General features: G+C 35.2%; 1 protein-coding gene across 1 annotated transcript in view; it reads right to left on the reverse strand.

Annotated features, from left to right (window-relative positions):
• The window catches only part of ERC2 (ELKS/RAB6-interacting/CAST family member 2), a gene marked incomplete at its 3' end in the record, with an annotated part of 314,399 nt that overhangs the window by 264,709 nt on the left and 24,699 nt on the right, over positions 1-24,991 (reverse strand). Inside the window, exons 2-3 of the mRNA XM_082060309.1 lie at positions 14,563-14,586; positions 13,502-13,918 (exon numbers count right to left, since the gene is read on the reverse strand). Coding sequence (XP_081916435.1) covers positions 13,502-13,918; positions 14,563-14,586 — 441 coding nt within the window. The remainder of the gene's footprint in view (positions 1-13,501; positions 13,919-14,562; positions 14,587-24,991) is intronic.

The following is a 24,991-nucleotide window of genomic DNA, read 5'->3' on the forward strand; positions in this document are numbered from 1 at the left end:
AGTTTAGTAGTCACAATGGCAAATGTAGTTATTCAAATCATGTACAAAACTTTTCCAACCTGACATGTAACAAGCTTTGTTTCTAAATTTTCTCATGGTATTACAATTGTCTGAATTTGACTTTTCTGCAGTAAATGTCTATCCAAAAAACATGCTACCAAACATGAGGAGAGAAGTCATGTCAAAGAGACCTCTCCCACAAAGACAAGGGATCTAAGGGATTCCTGAACACGGCCTCTCTAGCCAGCTGAAACAGCTGTGGAAATCCAAAGGACATGTCAATGCAGGAGATGTTCGCTGAACTGCTGCTTTGGCAACAATAATTGCAACGTCAGGAATGCAGGTTCTGGTTAACCTGACCATTGACTCAGAAAACCACCCCTTAGAGACCTCTCACCAGTTATAGACCCAAGAACTCTTTGATACTGTTATTTGCAATGAACCCACATATGGATAACCCCCACAACTGGCAAACTAAATATATCAAGTTAGTTCTTTTGCTTCTCTTCCCTGGAGAGTTTTTGCTAAGACTGTCAACATGTTTCAAATAACTGGTAAGCACTTCACAAATACCGCCACATGATGATGTACTACCAGTTCCAAACCCTGCTTGCGTTTGTAATTACACAGTCTACACTTTCCCTTACTTATGGAGGTTATTACTGTCACACTGCCCATACTTCCATAGTAGGAAGAGGATGCAGGAAATACTCAAACACATTTTTACATCAGTTAAAGCTTCACAATGTTAAATTGAATTAAAGAGTCTTGTGAAACTCAATCATCATAAATTTGTATGTTGGGAATACTCAGTTTACTAATACTGTATTCATAATTTGTTTCCAAAGGAATAAAAGGAGATAAAAGTTTCTATACAAGTCCCTAACTCCATATTTTTTCCGTCAGACACAAAAAACATCCAGGTTTTCTGGATATTTAAATCAGTATTTGTAGACTTTGCTGAAATGCAAACCATTGGGAAAAAAATGGCTAATTAAAGAACAAGTTTCTACCAGGCTTCCAGCTACCTGTGACAGAGACAAGAAACCCTCCTGCTGAAGGGCTCAGTGGAAACAAATTATCAAAGTAGCCCCAACTTGGAATCCTTCCAGAAGATGAGTCTTACCATCCTGAATGCCCCTATTGTTTTGACAAATTCTATTATCCAAGCTGGTGTTAAAATGAACTTTTTTTTTTTTTTGTGAGATAAGAAAAACACACAAGAGGGAGTATGTTTATCTGTTCTTAATCTCTTGGTAAGATTTCCTTTCTTCTGGCCAATCATCCTTTGTCTTACTGATGCAGATGGGATGTATGCACTGCCAAGACCTCTGTAAATGCTCACAATACTGTTGAGAGGCTGAAAGGTAACAGTATATTGATAATGGTTTCTGAGATTGGTTATAAGCAGAGAATCTTTTGCCTGCCAGATGTCCTCTTATGTGAAAATATGCCTGTTTCAAGTTGAGAGCTGTAAATGACTCTCTACAAGTGAGTCAGGAATAATTGAGAACAAACTGATTGTTTTGACTGAAACGTGCAGGTGTTCAGCCCATTCTTCTCAAGGAACACAATAATTTAAATACTATCTACTACACAAAGATAACAAAGGAACAATGAATACCTCATGTAGATGACAGATTAAATTTTGAATAGAAGATTCAGATTTACAAAGTTAATAAGAAATTTGCTTTTTAAAATCTCGTCGCATCTTGTTATTTAAATTTTGTTATATTTATACAGCCTTCTCATCTAACATCAGGTACTTCACTGTTTCATATATTCCAGAAGGCTATATCTACATACTGGCTTTCATGTCAGAGGATCCAAAAAGTATCACAAACTATGTGATGCAAAGGCAGGTATATATGTGCTGCTCTGCATAGACTACAAATGAAGGTGGTCCTCCTCTTAATTCTATCATTGTAAAATGAGTGATGAAAAATAACAAATAGGGTGCGATTATCTGTGAAAAACGGAATGAAAACAAATTCTCATTCAAGGGCGCCATCTAGTGACCACAACAACCGCACATCCTTTCCATGGAGGCTGTGATCAAGTTGCACACCGGCTGATTTTTAGGAGTTATTTAGGCACCCTCCTCCCGCTTTTTTTTTTTTTTTTTTTCTTTTTGAGAGGATATATCACACTTGAATCTGTAGAATGACGAAGTTTCTCTAACAGGCTACTCCTGCTGCAGATTATAGTATCTCACTTGAAGGCCACAGCAACTCATAGGTCATTCTTAAGTGACAACCATAACTTGAGTGTCTATGACCTCCAATTTTATACACCTAGAAGTCTGTATCTTCATAAACCTCACAGTGTACATCCATGAAAATGTATGTCTGCAGAAGTTTGACTGTTACAGAGAAAACAAAGCAAGGTGTATGTAAACTGAGAACTGGTGTTTAGGAATGGTGCTGGGTACTGAGGAAATACACAACATTTATAATAAAGTATACTACTAATTTTTCTCAGTTCCCATTGCAAATGTGTGGGGATTGGTTTGTGACATAAGGCGAGAGATTAGATCTTTGATTAATATGCTTTCCTATGCAACTTTAAACTTTTCGTGGGACTATTCATACAAGAGTGTGCAGAGTTGTACTGAGGTTTTAATGAGATAAGGTCTATCATGTTCTCATTATAATTCAAAAGGCCAACATTAGAACTACTGAGATACTTTTTCACATCTTTGTTTTTAAACAAACTATACAATTAGATTCTGATTAATATTTTACACAAGCATCTTGAAATAAGGGTATTATTGTAGAATGAGAAGCTATCAGAAAAAAAAATGAACCACAAAGTACTCTCTGGTTAGTGAGTTTCAAGACAGTAGATTATAAACCAATTGCTAATTTAAGAAAGAAAAGAACTTTGAAAAAGCAAGTAAAACAGATAAAAAGATGCTCTACTCTTAGACTGTCACGTGCTGGTTTGTTTTGTTCAGGGTTTTTTTGGTTTATTTGATTTTTTTTGGTTTGATCTTGTTTTTTAATCTCCACTCCTTGACAAGAGGATGTATGAACATAGAATATGCTAAGTTTCTCTGTGCCTCCAGTTTTCATAGCACAGTTCCTTTAGGAAACCATAAAAAAAAAATCTCACGCAACCTTTCTTTCAGTGTGAATACTGCTGCAAAAGAATAGCATAATCATGATAGCCGTATAGTAATTTCTAACAAATTTCATGACGTACTGCTTACATGACATGATAGCAGTTATTTATTCATTTGCCATGAAAAAAAATGACTAAAACCTCTTCTACATTAGCCAGATTTATGAATTCACAAAACTGAATCACAGAATCACACTTTGCAAGTACAGCAAAGCAGAAACAATGCATTTTTTTGTTGGTTTTGGCACTAACATACTACTTTTTTGAAGTACAGCACTTCAGCTCCTCCATAAGTAGGATATGTTGTCAATGACTGGTGAAGCAGCATCAAGCACCACACTTTAAAGACAGCCACAGCTAAACCATTTGAACCATAATTTGACTTATTCTGCATGTAACTAGCACAGAAAATTCATTACTTCATTACCAAACAATTGTTTCTTGTCAAAAGTGATCCTGCAGTACAGTAATTCTTATGGGTTACATACATTTGCAATTAAGCAATTTCACTTGAAGAGAAACCTGAACTCAATGAAGCTTTAATCTTAAAATATCATCCGAACATCATCAGTAGTCACAAGATGATATGTGGGAAATAAGGGCACAATAACACCTTTTTCCTCATAATACTTTCAGATATGTAGTAAGCAATATACTATCTATTGCTCAGCATCTGAAGATCGCTGCTTTAGTTAATAAACCTTGTAAAAAATTCAGCTGATAATGAAAAAAAGCAGGAATTTAATTAACTCGCTATTTGTGGAAACTTGCAGAAAAGATACCATGAACTGAGAAATTACTCAGGTTCTCCTTCTAAAGATCACATATAAAGAGAATAATTTTTCTAGTCAAATAATGAGCCAAAGAAAAACACATCATTTAACTTATATTCATCACTATAAATCTAAAACCTAAGGTCCACGTATTTTTGTAAACAGAATTATATTGAGGGAAATATGTTAACAGCTAAAGCCAATTAGAGCAGCGTGACTAAGTAAATATATATCTAGCTGTTAATTATCTATTAACAGATTAAAATGAAGATTTTAAGGAGAACAGTGTGTGAAGAACATTCCTTTAAGTAAGATGTCCCTTTACTAACCTCATTTGGAACACTTTCATGATAGATGCTTGAAGAGAATTAGTAACCAGTTTGCCAGCATAAAAATTTTGTTAATGGAGGAATACAGTAGCCAGAACTCAGTGACACACCACTAAGAACCTGTTTATAATTACCAAGTACAGCAGTAAGTTGACTAAGAATTCTCCTCTATGTCAATTATTAGATTGCTTTTCTTCTTCTCAATTATATCAGCAGAACTTGGACTACGTACAAAATCTACCAGTATCATAACTGTCTATGAGAGAATATAGATAGTGTATTTAAGAATATTAAATTCAAGTAAATTGTGTAAAAAGTAGACCAATAAAGAACATTCTAGATATGCCCCTTACACCTTCTGAGTCTACAGAGTAGCAAACACTACAGTTCTGTCTTTCTACACCTCCAAAAAATTGATAATTCATTACAGCCTATAATAGGGTATTGCATATGCACTCCTCTTTCAGTAATTAGGGAAAGATGTCTGATTCACACTTCCCTGGATCACATATTGTTTTTATTTATCACTTCATTTCCTTCAACAAGAACTATGAAGTGTTACTAAAAGGCCAGCAGGAATATTGCTCAACTCTACTGTATGAAAGCGGAAGGAACAGGCAAGGCCCCATACCCTACAGACAGGCATAACAGTAAGTAATCCCCTGAGCTCATATAACTGCCTGTATTAATACTGCCCTTAATCTTGGAAACATCACAAGAATACACAGAACCAGTAACTATTCTAAATATATTCATGATACATAAGTGGCTCTAAAAAGTCTGGGTGGTTTCAAGTAATCATGTCTGGATTCATTTGTTCTTTCAAATCTAATCCTATTCACCTTAAGTCACTCAATTCATCCCATTGACCTCATTTGACTCACAAAAAACACCAAACAAAAAAAACAGGGTTTGACATATCCATAATTTTAGTGGACAAAGATCTTTCAGAGCACATGGGAGATATTCATCAATATTTTAACCAAATCTTTATAGTGATATAGTATACACTTATACTCATTATCCGATTTTTTATTTGCAAATGAATATTGACAGCTCTATAATCATGTTGGACTGCCAGGCTCAAGCTGTCAACAACAACAAAAAAATAACCTGTAATCAAGAAAAGCCAATGAATACATCTGTAAAATTGGGATACAATCAGCTAATTAGTGACTAGTTAAATTCCAGTTCCACCAGATCAAAGGCTGTATGTTCTTTCTGAAGAATGGGGTTGAACTGTTTCAACAAGAAATTTACATCTGTTTGCTAGATCAGAAATAATTTGGTGCTTCAATTTGGTTTCTGTATTTGTTTTTTAATCTTCCTTGATGTTTCTTTCTCTCCCTTTTATTTATTTTCATTATATATTATATGAACAATATAGCTCATGTTACCTTTTTTCTTTAGAGGCTCTAAGAAAGAAATATGACTTCTCCCTGAAAGGACCAGGTGACTAGGAAACAGCAATCAGCTAGCACCGCATAGGTGTTACATTGTACAGAGCAACTGAAGAGATGCCTCTCACTCCAGTCTAGTTCCATTTCAACAGGAGCAGCAGATTTCCACGCTCTCTGACAAGTTTTTTATTTTTCTAATTACTATTCTAAGAAAACTCTTAGCCATGGATTATCTAATGTAGACAGAAATACTAAATGAAAATAATTCTAAAATATATGTTGAAGATAGCACATAGTGTGACCAAATGGCTTTCAAATGCATTTCTAAGCATAATAAATTCTGCTATAAGTATAAATTCTCTGGGATTTACAATCTTTACCTTGTATGTCCTCATCCCAATTAGGTTCTTCAACATCTCTGGGCAATCTATTCCACAGCTTAACTACTCTCTGAGTATGCCATCTTGCACTTCAGAGAGAGTCTAAAGCAGAAAAGTATACATAGGAATTAAAGAGTAACCAGCTCCCCTCTTCCCTGCAAATTCAGCTCTGATTCTCTCTGTGAAAAATATATCTACATGGCAGAGCTATGAGTCACATATGTAAGCTATTGTCATGCATGTGAAGGACAAGAAGATGAAGCTAGAGAAAATTACATTATGGAATGGTGTAATTAAATTACTGCCACAAAGATGAGTAGCTGCAGGTTTACAGAACAAAAACTTTAAAATATAACAGAGAGAAGATGAAAGGAAACAAAATCTATTATAGAAACCAAAATTGATCACTTTTCTCTGTTTTGTTATTGGCTAGTCTCTAAAATGCTTACATGCAGCTTGAAAGTTGTAAATGTGTGAACTGACCAAACAGCCCTGCAAAGTTAGTATTTCCACATTTGGGGATGATACTTGTTTTACAGCAATTCAAGACAGTCCCCAGATTACCTTCTAAAAGATGCATTTTCCAGGAACACTGGCAGGGTCAACAACACCGCTACATATTGAAAGGCATAGAAAACCCAGCTTATTTGTGAATCTCTGATTTTTCAGTCTTCCTAAAATAATTTCTTTAGTTGGTACTCTGAGATGTGTTAGTTTGAAACTGACAGTTTTCTCATATTCTAGATTCCAAACTACAGGTGATGTTGTCATGGACAGCAATCCAGTATTTAAAGAAACTGATTTCTAAAGGAACAAAGCTTTCTAATCCTCCGTGTAGGCTTGTAAGCCTAACACAACTGCAACCAAGAACGCTGGCAACAATATCACGGGGCATAAGAAAATCTGAATGGCTATGTTAGATGTAATAACTGTTCTCTAGAGCATAATCAGGTTCTGCCTGCTTTCTAATGTCTGGAGTGACTGCCAACATTGCAAAGTCCTTCTGTATACTTAAGAGCTGACCTCAAAAACACATATTACTATTGATATTTTGATAGACAGTAATTGTCTTTATAGTAACTGATTAGATTAATATTTTGAGCTGAGCCAGGAGAAATAAAAGGAAAGAAGCACTAATGAACCTAATAAAGAGGTTCAGTCTAGAATGGTTGTTAATCTATACAACTAACTTCGGGGAAGAAACGTTTGGTGTCGATAAAGCATTTCCTTAGTAAATTACTACTGGCTCCAGTGTAAGACATTTACAGTAAACACCAAAAGTCTGCAAGGCATCTGTTCTGTTCACAGTAGAAGAAGGGACTTTGCTCCCTTAATAACTTTAAAAACATGCGATAACTAATTCATGATGGCAGTTCGAATCCTATCAGCAGCCTTCATTATTTGGCCAAGCTGAGTTCAAAGATAGAGCAAGTTTTTAAAAACCCTTGAAAGTTTAAAAGTACACTTTAAATTATAATAAAGAAGCTGTTTTCTTCTTATTGCTACTAAATATAAAAAGCTGTAGCTTTAAACCATGTGCAACAACGTTATTTTAAGAATACATGCAAGATAGGAGTTAAAATGTCTATATAAAATCCTATATGATCTCAGATTTTGTTTTAGTGAAATTGTATGTTATATAGAAAAGGCACGTGTAATATATGTGTATGTATATATAATAAAATACTTGCTGGAATTTCAACATTTGACTTTACTAGACATTTAGTGGGACTTTGCCTAAGGCAAGATTTTAATAGCAATAATAAAAAAATACTTAATGGTACTTAGGGTAAATAATGTGTGGTCACTATGTTTGGAAAAAAAAAGTAACACCAAACATCTGTGCTAGATTTCCACATGATAAAATCCCCATATTACCTAGAGTTCTCCCAAAGTTAGAGAGAAAAAAAAAATGTTTATTTAAAATGCAAGTAGAGACGTGATAATCAGTTTAAGAACTTTAAGGTAGGCATCTTGCATTTTCTGACAGGAACGTATATTTAGTGATTTTCATTATACTTAATTCCAAACATGAAGTACACCATGGTATGACATTATGGCTTCAAGACAGATTTTCAACTATTAACATACTCACAGGGAGACTACCTGGCCCAAGAACGGCATTTTTCTTACGTGTGTGTATTTGCAAAGACCAGTTCGTTCCATACAGCATAGATTCTTTCCTTATCAAAGCAAATGCTATTTTATTTTGCCCCAGAAAATATCAAGACAAATTCAGCTACCTCTGAAAACATTAACAAAAGTATTTCAGTGAGGTTAGTTAGTTACAGACACAGGATGCAGTCTAACTTGATGGAAAACTTGAGTGCAAACTGGGCAGAAGTTCTCAGAAACCACTCTCCTCAATAGGTTGCATCTCCAAAACTGGAACAGAAACACATGCTCATGCTTTTTCCTATGCAGTCAGAGTTTTATTTGTTCTTGCTTGCTTTTTGAATCAGCAATTCAGAAAACTTGTTATAACTATCACAAAGCTGGGAATCTAGCAATCCTTGTTATAGGAAAATAGGAAATTAGGATTTCAGGCCTATATCAGTGTTATAAGCTGTGCTGCTAAGGCTGTAAGTCTCAGCCTTGTCTCCTGCATAGCCCTTTCCCAGAACCACGAGCGTGGTTACCTTATGCTTGCTTTGTATCCTTAGACATTGATAAATGCTATTCTTAGGTTTACTGATTTTGTACTAGATTGATTTTTGTACTAGATTGATGAACTATGGATAACAAATGAGGCAGGTGGAACTTCAAAGCTAGCCCTGTAACCGAGGACTTTCCGTTCGGTACTTTCCGAAGTGGAACATGAAGAAAGAAGTGAAACATGAAGACCACTGGGACAGAAGGAACCTGAAGACATCAATAGAAGACATCAATAGTGATAGACAGTGATAAATTTTGCTTAGTTGCATAATACTTGTTAGAACCCTATATAATGACTAGCTGTATTACTGTATGATTGTCACTCTCTGAGGAGGTGATCCAACCCTGCTGTTCCTGCGAATCTTCTACAATAAATACTGCTCAGAGTAACCCACGAGAGTTCGAGTCTCTCTCCAGCGCCTTCCTAATAACCTTTTTCAATCCTTGTGAAAGCTTATTCCCCATATTTTAAATTCCTTAACACATGAAAGGAAATCTAATCCCATTTTTTGTATAGGTTATTTCCCAACATTTTAATGACCCTTACAGACACATTTTTTGTTTATTCATGTAAAAAAGCAGGATTACAACTTCAGCTGAACTGTCCTGCTCCTCCCACATAATAAGCCTCAAATTTGCCATTCCTAAGACCTTCAAATAGAAAACTTGAGTAAGCCTATCTGCACAAGTTTGCCTCTGTGAAACAAATTTTAAAGATGCAGTGGACTGCACAATGCAGAAAGGTACAATTTTTGAGGGCCAGGTAGTTACACCAAGTCAGTCCAAATCTGCTAAGAATATGAAAAATGAAGTTGTTTCATTTTTCCAGAGTTTTCCTATGCCTCTAGTGCACGATCTATTTGCATGCCTCTTCCCTGCACCTTCTCTAAGAAATATAATCTAGGGCCCAGAGAAATTCCAGATATTTGGCTTAAGAAAGATAATATTTTACATGATACTTGGATATCTGGCAAATTATTTTGAATCAAAACAGTAGCATATTGGTTTCTGGTAACATGCATGCTTACATGAAATTGACAGAAAATGAATATGAGAAATATTCCATACCTGACAAAGCGCTACAGACTGAAGGACAACAAGAAAAGTTATTTCTTTCTCTAAAGTTAAGTGAACTTTGAAAAAATACTAGCTAGACAAACGCAGCTCTGGAACAACAACATATCCCCTACTATTCAATTCCTAGTAGGATCAGTGCTCAGGGCAGTTGAGGTCAAGGAAAGATATCTGACAACCATTGGAGACATGAGTGTACAGAACAGAGTGTCTTAAATTGCCAATATTCACAACCAGTGAATTTCTTCAATTTCTCTCACAGTATGTTAGTTTAATTGTCTGGTTTGGTCAAAAATCCATCCACCAGTGATTATTAATAACAAAATCAATTTCTTCTGTGTCTCATCCATTAGCTTTCTATTCCAACATGCTAAGAAATCTAAAAGACTGTGAATGAAGAAAAGAAGACAGATTCCTGCTTTGGCACTATTTTAAAGAACAATGAACAGTATAGGGGAGAAATATATGGCTGCATTAGGGGAAAACATGTTCAAAATCTCAGCAAAATACATAAGAGTTGGCTTTTCTCCAGCTAGGATTTTTTTGGTGACATGATGGTACACAGATTTCAAGAACTGAAAAACTTCAGACTAAAAGTACTTCTAAACTAAATACCAACAGCATAGCTTATGAGAAGTCAATCTACATACGCTTTTTAACATAGCATTGAGGCTGTAGAAAATCAGTAGTCTTCTGTTATTTTTTTCCACATTCAACCTCATTTACACTGTTTTCAGCTGCTTTTTTTCCATAGACAGCACTCTTTCTGCTGGAGGTAACAGCAGAATCTATCATTGTAACAGTAAATTGACACGCTAGAAAACTGTTCATTGAATACCTTAATTTGCTGCTACAAGGAAGTTTATCTTCCTTATTTTGTTCCAAGTACACTGTCAGAAAGTCAAATAGCAAAACTAATTAAAAAAACAAATAAGTGTTCAGGATCTGATCAAACAGTATGTTACACATGACAATATTCTAGGTTCTCAGAAATATACTCAACATGATCTCTATACTCCCACCTGTAAAAATACAGAAAGCAGAATATTTTAGATGAAGTTTTACAAAGACAAATATTTTGTTAAAGATTTAGAAAGATTAACACAATTTGAGTGAATACTAAATAATTAATGAATGGAATCCATTAAAAATGTATCCAAGTTCCAGTTTACTTTGAAATCATTCTCAGGAAAAGAAGAAAAAAAATCCAGTAACTCTTCAAGGTCATTTATACAGTAATTCCTGTGTCATCATGTTGGAAAACTGTATTGTGCAGGATGAAGACTATGTGCAGTGACAGCAATTCAAACCAGCAGTCCAGCAGTCCAGTAAGGACTTGCCAAGCTACACATGAAGATAAAAGTTGATCCGTTTGGACTTCTAACAAAGGGATAAAACTCTACAGAATATCTGTATGTTCCTCTGAAAGCATGCAAACAATTTCCTATAACAAGACAGCAAAAGACAAAATTTGAACATAAGAACATTTTCCAAGAGCCCACTTGAACAATTAAATCCAGATTCCTGAAAAACAAGCAGTCATCTACTAAGCTTTTCATTTATAAAGAGTTTACACACCTTACACATCATAGTTGTAAGCTGCCTACAACAAGCTCTACAATCTCCAGGAGGGAAAAAAGTAAAACCCATAAATACCATGCGCAACAGGAAGAAAGCTGGGAAAACAGACTTCATCCAAAGCCTTGAATTCTTATAACAGCAAGGAAATTGTTAGGCAAAATCTCCAGATCACTAGATAGCTCCTGCTAATCTGACACGGAGATTGACAGATTCCAGAAAGCAAACCTAGTAAATTTTTAAACCTCGATCAGTTACCAAGGCATTCCAGCATGTCATAAGCAGAAACTCGGTAAACCCCATTCTATACTTGCAGCACTCCATAGGAAAGACAACCTCTACACCCTCACAGAAACTGAGGGAGAAACAATTTTTTTTCTGGCTCCTGAGGGTAACACGGGGGAACTCTGAAACATAAAACTAGTTCAGTACAAATATAGGAGAAACATGCAGTCTATAAATAGCAATATGATCTCCTATTATTATATAAATTGGATGCCCAAGGACTTCACTTGGAAGCTTGCATTTTATCTACTTTTCAAGCTCTATTTAGTTCTATTTCTCTCACTGTTCTTGACTGTGTTAATTAGAAACCTTCTTCAAATTTCCACTGTAAATTTATTCATGTCAAATACATACTCAAATTAGGATTCACAAACTTAAGCAATATTCGTGCAACACGTAAAATAAAAACAAAACAAAATATCACATAAACCAAATAATAAATCATCCATCTTGAAACAGACTGTATGTAGTACCCCGAGAATAGCAGATCTGAATCCAGAAAGTTGTCTGCTTATTCATAGAACTTCTCCCACAATCCTTCCTCATCACAAACTCTGTATCATTAACTCCTTATGCAACCCCTTTCAGGATTCATTGAGTTTCAGACGTCATTAACAGGTGGCATCACTTTTCAATTAAAATTCTGCCTGTGAAAAGACTCAGGATCCACAACTTCACAAAAACAACTTTACTGAAATGTATCATTATGCCTTGCAAATTTCCCAGTTTCCAAGCTTCGGATGGGCCTCAGGTACCACCAAATCATCAATACACATTCTACGTTAGAGAAGACAAAAGAGGGGGGGAAGAATAAGGAAAACTAAAGTGGCCATTAGCTAATATAAAATAATTTGTCCATAGCAAAGAAAATATTTAGACAACATTATGTAGATGTAAATAGCTGTTCTTAATCTCTAGCATTCATACATTTATTGATGTAGAGAAGCCAGTAATAGTTTTCTCTGTTCCTGTACTGATTTTATTCACGCTTTGATCTGTCAGGCAAATTGGCATTTTTATTGCCTGGAAGTTCAATCACACTAAACTGTTGCCGAGTGTCTAAGGAAACATACCTGTTTGTCCTTATTGCTCTTATTGTGGGCAGCTTGTGCTCCATCTCCCTGCAATTTTCACCCTTCTTAGCAGGAAGCACAAGGTCTTTCTGAGGAAGACTCACACTGTCTTGTTTGCCTGCCACTAGTCGCATAATAATGCTGACGAGACATAGAGGGGCAGATCGTCTTGACCCCAGGCCAGATTTTCTTTCAGCTGTACTAATTCAATCATCTCAAACCCAGTCCTAAAAATGCATTCACAAATGATATGGGTTGCTGGTGCAGGTAGACTTGGGATCGAATTAAGGATCTGTCAAAGTACAGTGCAGCCACCACTCCAGCATTTTACTGCAGCAACATTATGTGGCATATTTACCCAAAAAGTTTGGGCACCAAACATTAAAATACAGTAGAGATGCATGTAGGCAGAAGCATTTGTTTATATGGAAGGCAAAATATTTTAACAAGGGGTATAAAATAAAAGTCACATACACTCATGGCTAGTTAGTTTAAAGCAGCAGCAGGTGTTACTCCACTCTTCAGTATTCTAGTCTTCAATTGCCAAACACTGATTGGTCAAAATACAAAGCAAACAGAAATTATGCAAAGCAGCCATGTCAGAGACAATAAGCCCCAAATACAATTGTTTTTCTTCCATAATTTCTTATACTTGCTTTCAAATGCCATATAATCCTGTTGTGTATTTATTTCAGATGTAAAACAAATGCATGTTATTTTTGACGAGAAAATGAGAGCAGTAAAACACTTAGATACTCTAAAGTATATTTCTAAAAATGCAGCAAGTATTTTGACAATATCTGTTAAACAAATAAATTAGTTTTTGCTTACCTCTCTAAGATGCATGTTTTCCTTCTCCTTCTGATCTAAAATCACTTCTAAATGATTAACCTGAGATTCAGCCTCTGCCATCCTTCGAGTTCTCTCATTGTCATCTTCCATTCCTTTAGATGGCAAACCTTTACTTTGTAACATTTCCAGAAGCTTTTTTATTGATTCATCTCTGGCATTCAGTGTTTGCTTTTGTGTTTCAATCCTAAGCTCCATTTCTTCTAGCGTTTTTCTCAACAGGAAGAGCTCTTTAGCTTGTCGATCATGTTCTGCTTGAAGTCTTCGAAAATTCTCCTCTGTGAGCTCAATGGTAAAATGCTCAGCCCCTCTGTTTCCACTTTCTTGCTGGAGAAGATGGTTAAGGTCTCTCTGGGTTCTAAGCTCATCTTGAAGTGCCTGGATTGTCAATTGCAGATGCTGCAATGAAGAAACAGGGAAAAAAAAAATATCAGTTTTGGACCTCAACATAGGAATAGTCTTTGCTTAAAGTTTTGCTGTATGCTGTTACAAAAATTCATTAGAATCAATGATGAAAGTATATCAAACAACCTAATAAAACAGCAAACACATGTAATGATATTTGTAATACCTTTCAAGTGCTCCCAGGAAAAGAAAAAAAAAAAAAAAAAAGAGACAACACAAAATAGTGTCAGGGATAAAATAAATAGTAAAGAAAGGCAAACCAACAAACCCAAACATTAGGCAGTGACATATCCATTAGTACAGCTGGTATGTGCCTATGAAGCTGAAAGATTCAGTATTCCATGTTTTCTAAATTACTTCATAGGCTAAAGGTGATTAATTCTGCCCTTCATAGTGCTCAACAGTCCTGTCATTTATCAAGTCAAAGCACTCACTATAACTGAAGAGGGCTTTGGGGAGCAGATGAGTTGGGGCTGGTTGGTTTGGGAGTTTTGGTTTTGTTTATTTTTTCTTTTGGTAACTAAAGCTATGAACATGTTTAGTAAATGGTATTACTGTATCTCTAACAAGCAAACAAAAAAACACAATAAGCAATACTGAATTTCAAAAAATAAATTGACTGCAAATAGCAGACAAACCTTTGTTCTCCTGGCATCCAAAAACTGAACAGCATGGTAAATGAAAAAATGAAGCAAAATCAACATAAATAAAGGTCAGATGCAAGCAAAGGAGATTCAACAGAAAGAACTGAATTCAACAAAAATACGCCTTCAACAGAAAAAATAATTTTATTGAGTTATACAGAAAGGCACCAACAACTTCACAGTACTCAAAAATATAAAGCTAAACTAAAGACAGACTTTACTCAATAGGTGTGACAAAGAAAAACATTTAGAAACAACCCCACAGCAAATAATAACACTCCTATTTTATCCTACTGTTCTTTTATACTTTAAGGTTTTTCAAAACACCATTAACTTTTCCTAAACTATTCGTACTACATCTGAGTACAGAGGTCTTTCTCTGTTCAGGAGGTAAATCTTGCACTCCTTATTCAACACAAATCAAAAAGGATTTTGCCCATGTTAAGATTAAAATATAGATAATTATCCTAAATTACTACGGTTTATGAAGTTCTCTTCAGATTATACTTTTTAACTGACAATTTGTTTTTCTTCTTATTTTTTACCCTCTACTCACTGCCTAAGAGACACAAACCAGACACACAACCAACAACAAACCACACATACCCCCAAAAAAATCCCAAAATAAGAAAAAAAAAAATAAAAAAGAAACAAAAAAAAAAACCACGGGGGTGCAGGGGGAAACACACCACATGTACAGTCACATAATTCATTAACACATGAACTCAGTATGGGAAGGTTCTTCATTTATTTGGTGTTAGGTTTATGGTTGGACTTGATGGTCTTGAAGTTTTTTTCCAATCTAAATGATTCTATAATTTACACAGACTCACAGAACGCTTGGGGTTGGAAGTGACCTCTGGAGATCATCTAGTCCAGCCCACCTGCTATGGCAGGTTCACCCAAAGCAGATGGCACAGGAATGTGTCCAGGTGGGTTTGAATGTCTCCAGAGAAGGAGACTCCACAGCCTCTCTGGGCAGCCTGTGCCAGGGCTCTGGCACCCTCAAAGGAAAAAAGTTTCTCCTCATTTTCACATGGAACCTCTCGTGTTTCAGTCTGTGCCCATTGCCCCTCACCCTGTCACTGGGCACCACTGAAGATTCTGGTCGATCCTCTTGACACCTTTCATATGTTTATCAAAATTACATGTAAAGTTGTCGGTGTGTAACAGTAATCTAAACTAAATGAAAAATGCAAAACCTTAAAAAAAAAAAAAAAACTTTTTTCCATTTGAAATAACTGATAAAAGACATGATTTCAAAAAGTATTGCCAGTGGCAGAATTTTGTACAGTTAGACACTTTGAATCCATTCTATCATTAAATAGCGCTGTTTTAACAAATGTCTAGATCTTAATTCTCTTAATATTTGCATCTTATTAGACACATGTTAAGAGCATACAAATGTAGGGTATTTACACCCCTGCTTTTATTTAATGGTAAATCTTATCTGTTCTTAATCTCATAACCTTTTACATTATTTTTATAAACTTAAAAGTTCACAATAAAGTTAAAATTCTTCTAATTGTAGCAATTTTCCCACTTTAAATCTATTAATGCATTGATTATTTATGACCACAAGATGGACAGTTTTAGCACAGAAATTCAGTGCATAAATCCAAATCAGATTTTCAAATAGCACAGAATTACATTCAATGATTCTCATGAATGAGTGAATTAACAAAGACGAGTGAAGGCAATGACAATGCAGGATAGAAAGCAATTATGCATGAAACTCACAGTTTCCATTTAGAAAAATACATTTTTATTCAAAGGCAGCCATGAGAGTGTTGCAAATGTGACGGAAATTAAAAAGACCATAATCACTTAAAAATAGTATTTATATAACATTTTTTATTAAATCTTGTAATTTAGGGAAACGGCTTCATTTTCTACAAATTCAGACTTAGAATCATATAACTGACCTATCTGATACTTCTTCACTTGTTTTGCCTGATATGGAAGGAAGCCTTGATTAATGCTTACTGAAAATTCTCAGATTAGTAATCATGTAAAAATAAATTTCTATTAATTTAGACTATTCATAAATTCACATCAAGCTTGGCAAACAGTGCCTTTCAAAAGCTCAAAAGAATTCAATAAATTATTTTTTGCTTTTGAAATTAGAAGTTTAGACCTGTTTTGCTATTTTTAAATTGCCTCTTTTTTTTAGAAAACAAAAAAAAAGGAGTTATAATTTTTCTAAGTGAAATGCTTACTTTTGATCAAACAAAATTCATTCAACATTATATAAAGACATTTCTCTTTTAATTAATTAATTAATTTTCAATTTGGTGTCCACACCAGGTATCAGCTAGAGTTTCAGTCCCTGGGCATTCATGTGAAGAATTACACTCATATCTATATGTTCCTCAAAAGAATGACTGGCTGAAATAACACCTATAAAATTTTCTTTGCATGAGCACATTAAGCTAAATCCTCTGTATTCCAGAGCGATTTCACTACTAAGCAACAGAAATGTTCAGCAGTCACCAGTAGTCTAAAAGTAGTCAAAATAAAAGAACTATTTTCCCCAGTCTCAATAATGTTTTAAGATACATCCTTATAACTTTAAATTAGACAATATTTATTACTTGACACTAAAAACTATTTACAAATAAATTTTTTCCCAAAGTCAAGAAGTCTCTGTACATCAAATGCCTATATGTCTATAAGACTGTAGCTAAGCAAAGGGAAACTCATTTCTAAAATATTTAGAATGTTGTAAGACAAAAATAAAAGCAAACAACATACACATTGCTAACATACAACTCTTCTGAACGCAAGCTGTAAATGCCAAAACTGTTGGATGAACACACAGATAATTAGAAAAGTTATACATCAGAACTCAAACAGCAATTCTGGCTAAGATAAACCAGACAACTTCCTCTTCTGTCCCACAGCAACCTGTGTATGCTGTTCATAGGTTCATGTTTGTCCCTGAGCACATCAGTAGTTGTGGCTGCTTCTCAGCAATTATGTTAAAACTAACAGCCTCAGCTGCCACAGACTACTGCTACTTTGACGTAAGGTAATCCATTTTTATACAACTTCTAGAGTTGGAACTTTCTTTGAACATGACGGACCAGATTTAGACTCGTGGTGGCACAGATTTTTGTATCTGCAAGTAGCTAAGAAAATGAAAGAACAAATGTTGTGAGGGTGGAAAAAATTGTATAATTAAATTGCAGTGGAGGAGGAAAGTAGGAGTGCTGTGAATATCTGTCACACTGCTGTCATTACACAAACATAGAACTTTACGGGATTTTAAAAATCATGCAAGATCTATCATATTTTTCATACTGTTTATTAAAACCAGACTAGTTGACCAGAAATATACCCATGCTAATTTCTTGATAACAGATAAACAGTTCTCTCAGAACTTTTCATTCCTTCTCTATAGCCCAACTCCAAGACGCAATCTATGGAATTGCACAGGAGGCGCCACTAACCTTTATCTGAATTAAGCATAGTGCAGGTTTTCAAATTTGCCCACATAAACTGAAACAAAACTATGAGAGGAAGATGAGTTAATGGCCTGTCCTGGATTCCAACTCACTTTCTACACAAGGAAGTTCCCCCAATCTGCGCCAATGGCTATTCCCAAAGGCATTGCCCACAGAGAACTGTCCTGCCATAGTGTGCTTTGGATCAGAGAACGTAAGCACTTCCAGAGCATCCCACAGCCTTAGAGCAGTTAAGGAAAGGAAATCACAAGGTGACTCGCAGATTTAAAATTGTTAGTCCACCTACAGAAGCTTTTCCTACTTTGTGCCATCACCCTGACACCAAAAGCAAAGAACATGTTGAAGAATCCAGTCTATTGCCATGTAAAAAATTGTCTGCTACTAACATAGAAGGAACTGACAAACTCTGTGTAAGGTCAAGAAAGAAAGAATTTACATCTGGGGCTGTTTTGCCTGCGAAAGCCAACCTGAAGGATTTGGTGGCAGAAAGTGGTGTCATGCCCTCATCAGGTGATGGATTTTGAAATATACATTTATCCATCCATACACAATTTGCTAGTAGTTTTCTGTAATGTAGTGAAAATCTAACAAGCTAATTCCTCAGACCAGAATCACTCAAATTTGGGCACCAGAGCTGCAGGATTCTGAGTATATTCTTTGATAGTTTCTGCTCTAAATAGTTCAGTATTGCACTATGACTGGAGGGGGTGATGGCACAACCATCCAGCAGATTTGAAACCACTATTTCTCAGGCCATCCAAGATGATTTGCTATTTTGGTGCTTTATTCAAAAAAGAGATATAGTTATTTTATTGGACTTGAGTGTTTTTTCCCCACCTAATGCTTCAATCCTCCCTCTTACCCTCCACTATCTTTTTTGTTGACTTGAACCTCCTATCTTTTACAGCTCCGTTTTTAGCTCCTGATTCTATTTCTTTCCCACTCCAAACAGAAGGACAAAATGTATTAGCTTTGTCTTCTGGGACCCTCTTACCTGCCTTTACAACAATTGAGACATAACTATTGTGTTAACAGTCTCTGTCCTCTCAGTGCCAGAACTTCCATACAATGTGATTGGTCAAACAATATGACAAAGTGAAAAACGACTGACAGAAACAACCTGTAAGTTTAGACGGAATAATCAGAGTCTAGGAAAGAGAGCAGGTCCAGGCAACAGACACTGACACACTGCAGGGTGGCATTGGCTGATGGTAGTATGGTAATATATAGGATCACATCAGGATTCATGACAAAGACTTACAGAAGAGCTGGAAATTAGGCCAAGCTGAAGATTTCTTTTCTTTTTCCTTTTATCAATGCATTTTCTAAAATCAAGCTTCATTATTTATTGTATCATTTGCCACCACTCCATTTTCATTCTTCATCATATGAAGCTCTATCATTGAAAGGTGACCAACTACTTAACGCTTTCTTATGAACTCCATCTAATTCCATCTGTATGTTAACTTCAGTTATACTACTGAAGCAAGTATTAGACTTACAAATATTTATAACTAAACATTGTTAAAGACAAATGTGCAAAACTTTATATTCTTCCGTAAGAGAAAACCAATGAGGGAATTGGAGATATTTTCTTCATCAGCATAAATTAAGAAATGGATTCTCCCATGAATTTGCTCATCTGTCTAATGCAATTTTAAATTCTGGCATCCAAACAACAAAACTGAGGATCAGTTGACAAGAACTTCGCTTGAATAAGACAGGACTGACAGAAAGAGATGAAAAGAGAAGACAGATGTAATTTGTGAGAAATCACAGGAGATTCAGAACACACACACACACACACACACACACAATGCATTTTCAGCATTAAAAATTCTGGAGGTGCAACAGATGTGAGACAACTTCTGCATAACAGCGTTTGCAAGTGGCACCATGTATTAGAAAAGAAAGAATTCTTGTTTACTGGCTTTCCCTAATCTTTCTTTCCTTATACTTCTAAATTTCATGCCTTGTCAAATTCTATAAAGCTTGCCCTTAATACCCTACTTTGCAAGTTAAAAAAGGAAATTGTCACACACATTTTAATATCTTTTTTTTTTTTTTTTTTAATACAGGCATTTCCATACAGGGGTCACCTCCCACAAATATTTCGGTGAAAAATAAATAGTATGGACAAGACAAAGTATTGCCTAAAAATTTGAGGTCGTTGTACAAAAATGCATCTCCATTTATAACTGAGGGGTAACTGTAGGCTAAAATGTTTTGGTATTGCAAGTTTCACCGTAGTTTTGAAATCAGTTACAAAAGGAGAGCATTGAGAGTAAACAAGGTCACATTTCAAACACTGAAAAACTTGTGTTGTTTCATCTTCAGTCCATTCCTTTATCTGCTTGATCTTTTGCTATAGAGTTTAGGGGCTTCCCACAGAAAGCTCACTACTTGGGGGAAAAAAAAAAAAAAAGTAAAAGCAATCTGTTTACTAGATAAAAATTGTGTGAATCGGGGTCCTTTGTCCTATTCTGCAGTCTGCCTCCAAAGAAACAAACTTGTCCCTTCTTTCATTCAAAAAAACAAAATCTGAGGACAGGAAGTCCTGTGGACATAGAACAGGCTGTGCTGAAGCTATAAAAGAAAAGCACATAAAGGAAAACTAGATAGGTGTCCAGTGTTTCCAACAATAAGGTCTCAACAGACTGATATAGAGATGGTTGTCATTGTCAGTAAGCACAATCGAACCAAACAGTGAATGATATAAATTAAAAATATTAAAACAATTATTTCTATAATACGCAACGTGTTTGTCTCTCAGGTGACCTTATTATACCACATACTGTAAAAGTTAATATTTTGCATATCATATCTAAGAAACAATACAGGGAAAAGTAACAGTCTGATAGAGTGCATCAATGTCTCAAAAAGAGATCCCAATGACTATTTTACACTACATTGAAAGACACAGAATGGGAAAGAGCGAAGAATAGATGCAATGCACTGCATTGCAAACTTATGTGCTTAATTCACACGTGAAATGGGCACTTGAAATTTCTAGACAGAAAATTTTCATTGACATAAAAGACACTAAAAGCTGTGGGACCAGGACATTTTAACATTTTGTATAACCTTCTTATCCTTTCCAACATTTTATTTTGAAACTTTCTAACTATACTCTTTTAATGCAGCCACTAGAAAAATCATGACTATTAGTTATTCACATGACAAATTCAAGCATAGCTTTTAGTAAGCCGGAAATAAAGAAGTGTTAAGTCAGGTTTCCAATTTCAACCTCTCCCTGCCATATTTTAAGCAGGCAAAATATATAAAAGAGCATTCTTTGGCTTCCTTTTTTTTCTCTACTAAGAATAGTACTGTGAGTTGATTAACCATAATACATAATCATTTCCCATTGAAACAATTTGAAAAGGAGCTTTAGAACTATGTATTCTGCTACAGTTAAGGAAAAAAAAAAAATCTATATTGAGATTTCAGTAGCTCAAATCAAAACATTGTTCAGTTAGATCCAACAGAGAAAAATGATGCATCACAAAGCAAGAAGACCATCTGGAAAGACATTTCATCCTGAGTTACTGAAGTAGTGTACATTGCAGGAGAGAGGAATCATTAAGGAGACAACATTTGGGCTCAAAATGTCTATGTAGCTCACAAGAATACATTTTCATAAGTTAGAAGACTTTCGTTTTTCACAATAAACTTTGTGTAATCTATATTTATTCTTGTCAGATTTAATAGGAGTATCTCCTCATTGACGGCTTAAATGAATCCAGCATATTCAGTAATAAAAAAAAAAAAAAAAAAAATCTGCAGCTATGAAGTTTTCCCACAAGATGGCACTAAATCCGTAGCCTGCAGAAAATTATTAACAAGCACCAAAAAAACACAAAGGAAAAACTACGGTCACATTCCTACAATAAACAAACTAACTTCATATAAGAATTAGAACACGGCAATTTTCCCCTCACAATGCAGCGGGGGGATGTGGGGGACAACAACAACCCACACACATATATATTTATATACACATACACTTAATATATACCTAAAGATGTGTCTGTACATACATATATATATATATAAGTAAATAAAATCCAAACATTTGTACTTAAAATCCAGTAGCAAAGCATCCTCTACTTTGAAGCACCTCAAGTGCACAGCCAAGTATCCTTTCCAGAATTACTTAAATGAAGACCAGCTGATCTCTGAACTACAGTACTCTTGAAATTTAAATCAAAGCATTACTAGTCTGGAACTTCACTTTAACTCTTAAGTTTAAAACCTTAACTTACAGGCTGACTTATCACTAGTCAAAAATAGCTGCTATTTTTTTCCCCCAAATTATATGTGGTTTGTTTTTTTCTCCTCATGGAAATTTTTCAAAATTTACTAATCTGCAACTTACAGTTAATGCTTAAAAACAAGTCAAATTTAACCATGGGTCTTTGTTCCAAGTTCTGATACAGAATCACAGTATTTTTAATCTATAAATTAATTCACTCATCTGGTTACACTGTCAATGCCTAATACACACTGCACTGCAATTGCTAACAGTCAGATGCAATGTTTTGTACTTGAAGGTTTAATTGTGGGACAGCCTTCATTTCTAAGAAGTAATTACAAATATAGTGCAGCTACATACATCAATGATTAAATCTGTAGGTCTTCCTAATCACCCTTCAACACTCAGTACTACACAAAATACTTAATCAACAATAATTAGGCAGTTAACTATTTAGGATTTTAAGTACTACTGACTTACATTCCTTAAACATAACTATAAAACCTCTTGTATATTTCTGTAGGAAAAAATATATCAAATTAACGGTATGATTTTGAAACTAATCCACAAACAGCAACAAATTTCTCAGCTAAGACTACAGATCAGTGTTAAACCACTACAGGACATCAAATGAACGCAGCAAATATTCCATTTTAAACTACTTCAGGATTCTTTACAGCTATGATTTTTCATAAACACACCCTTTCTTTCCTTGTATGTTGGTGGATTCTTCCCCCCCTGCCTCCCCAAGTGCATAGCACAATCTTCATTACTACAGGCATGAAATACTAATGTGTCCATATGCTGGTCTACTCTCTCATAGTGCGTTCCAAATCATGAAGTGCCCAGAAGCCTTGAGGGAACCTGTCATTCCTAACTGCAATTAAATAAACAGGATCATTTTATCTTACTGTAGAGCAGCACACAAGAGATGGCGATATCAACCATTTGAACTTGCTTTATAGCTTTCCATTTTGCAAAAACCTTTCTCCCTTCTCTTCTGCAGTCCACATTTTATCTACATTTCCCTTTATATTTGCAACAAATTCTCACTCTTACATCTGGTTTATCTTGCTCAACACATTTTCCAATTGCAGCTTTTCTTTAACCCTGTCATGTTCTGGATAGCGTATTTTCAGTAAAACTCATGCAGCAGCAAAATCTTGAAGAAGAATATCTGTGTTATTCTGCATAGGGGGCTGTTACTACCAAGTGCACACCACAGACATGATGACTAGTAAAAATAAATAGAAAATAAACCAAAAATTATCGAAGTGATTTTCCAACATGATGGAATGATCCAAAATGCCCTTATAGCCATATCTGAAACAACTTAAATGTACAATAAATGTCAGCTATGACAGGCAAAATATAATGCATAATGCACGGCAGTGGGCTAGAAGGTCTTCCACAGTCAGATGGACAAAGCAACATATTATTCAGTATTTAAAGAAATACCACTAAATTCACTTCACAAAAGCCCAAAGATGTGATGCAGTGAGCCACCATACACATGTAAATAATATTCCTTTTTGGGGAATTAAAACCATGCCTTTTTCAGAGTATAACCTCTAGAGAGAGAGAAACTGTACTAGCATCATTAGGTTGAAAGCAAAACATCAAGTAACAATTATAAACATCAAAGAAACACAATCTTCCTTGCTGTGCTACACATGCTTTTAACTCCACTTCTCAGATAAAAATAACTATATAAAAGTAAACTAAACTTTGAGTGCATACAGCCAATCTACCAACTTTGATTAGAAGAACATCAGATTCAAACAGAAAGCTTCATGATCCCTTATTGTTTGCTTTGTAGTGTTGCAAAGCTTTTCAAGTTTTAATGTTTCTACTATACATGTATTCAAAGACTGCACTGGCAATTATTATCTAGTGAGACGGATGTGCCCATACAAAATGTTCCTCAAGGAAAACAGAAACATTTTTTTTCTTTTGAGGATTACAGTATTTTTCAAGTTCAGTTTCACAACACTGATTATAATTTCTATCCTGACTTTCATAAAAGCCTGAAAATAAACTAGCAAACTCATAACTCACACATTCCTGCAGTTAATCTCTCAGAAGCCAGACTACCCAGGTTCAGTAGCGCACTTCAGTCATGTTCTTATAGCACTTAACTGTTGTTAAGAATTTTAAGAGAACACTCTAGGGAAAAACATACTTTATTTCGGCACCAATTACTTGCACAATATTCCAGTAAACCAAAGTCATTATTGAAAATACAAATAACAATAAACAAAGGTGAATTTCTATATAAAGGTTATGGGATATACATTCCTATATAAAGGCTAAGGGAGATAAAGCTTCATTCTGTTCCTGCTCTGGCTGCTGTTTGTTGATCCTTAAGTACAAAGCAGCTGAAAATCAGCTGAAATCATGAGTGTTCCCCTCCCCACCACCTTACTTCATGGTCTATATGGCAATAAAATAAAGAGCATTACAACTGGATAGTGTGACAAGCAATATGATGCATTAGACTTTTGCTCATATTCCAAACTAGGCTTTATAAAGTCTTCTCATAGCCCAGCTATCACTATCAGCAGTCCTTACTGTTCTTGTAAAAAATCCAGAAAAGCTGATACCAGGCTCTCCATTTGAAATTCCTTCCCTGACAAAGAAAAGAATCGGCATTCTACAAGGTGATATTTTCACACCTCACACCACATTTGTGGTAACAGAA

Source organism: Streptopelia decaocto (genome assembly GCF_964273445.1).
Source record: "Streptopelia decaocto genome assembly, chromosome: 8".
Classification (NCBI taxonomy): domain Eukaryota; kingdom Metazoa; phylum Chordata; class Aves; order Columbiformes; family Columbidae; genus Streptopelia; species Streptopelia decaocto.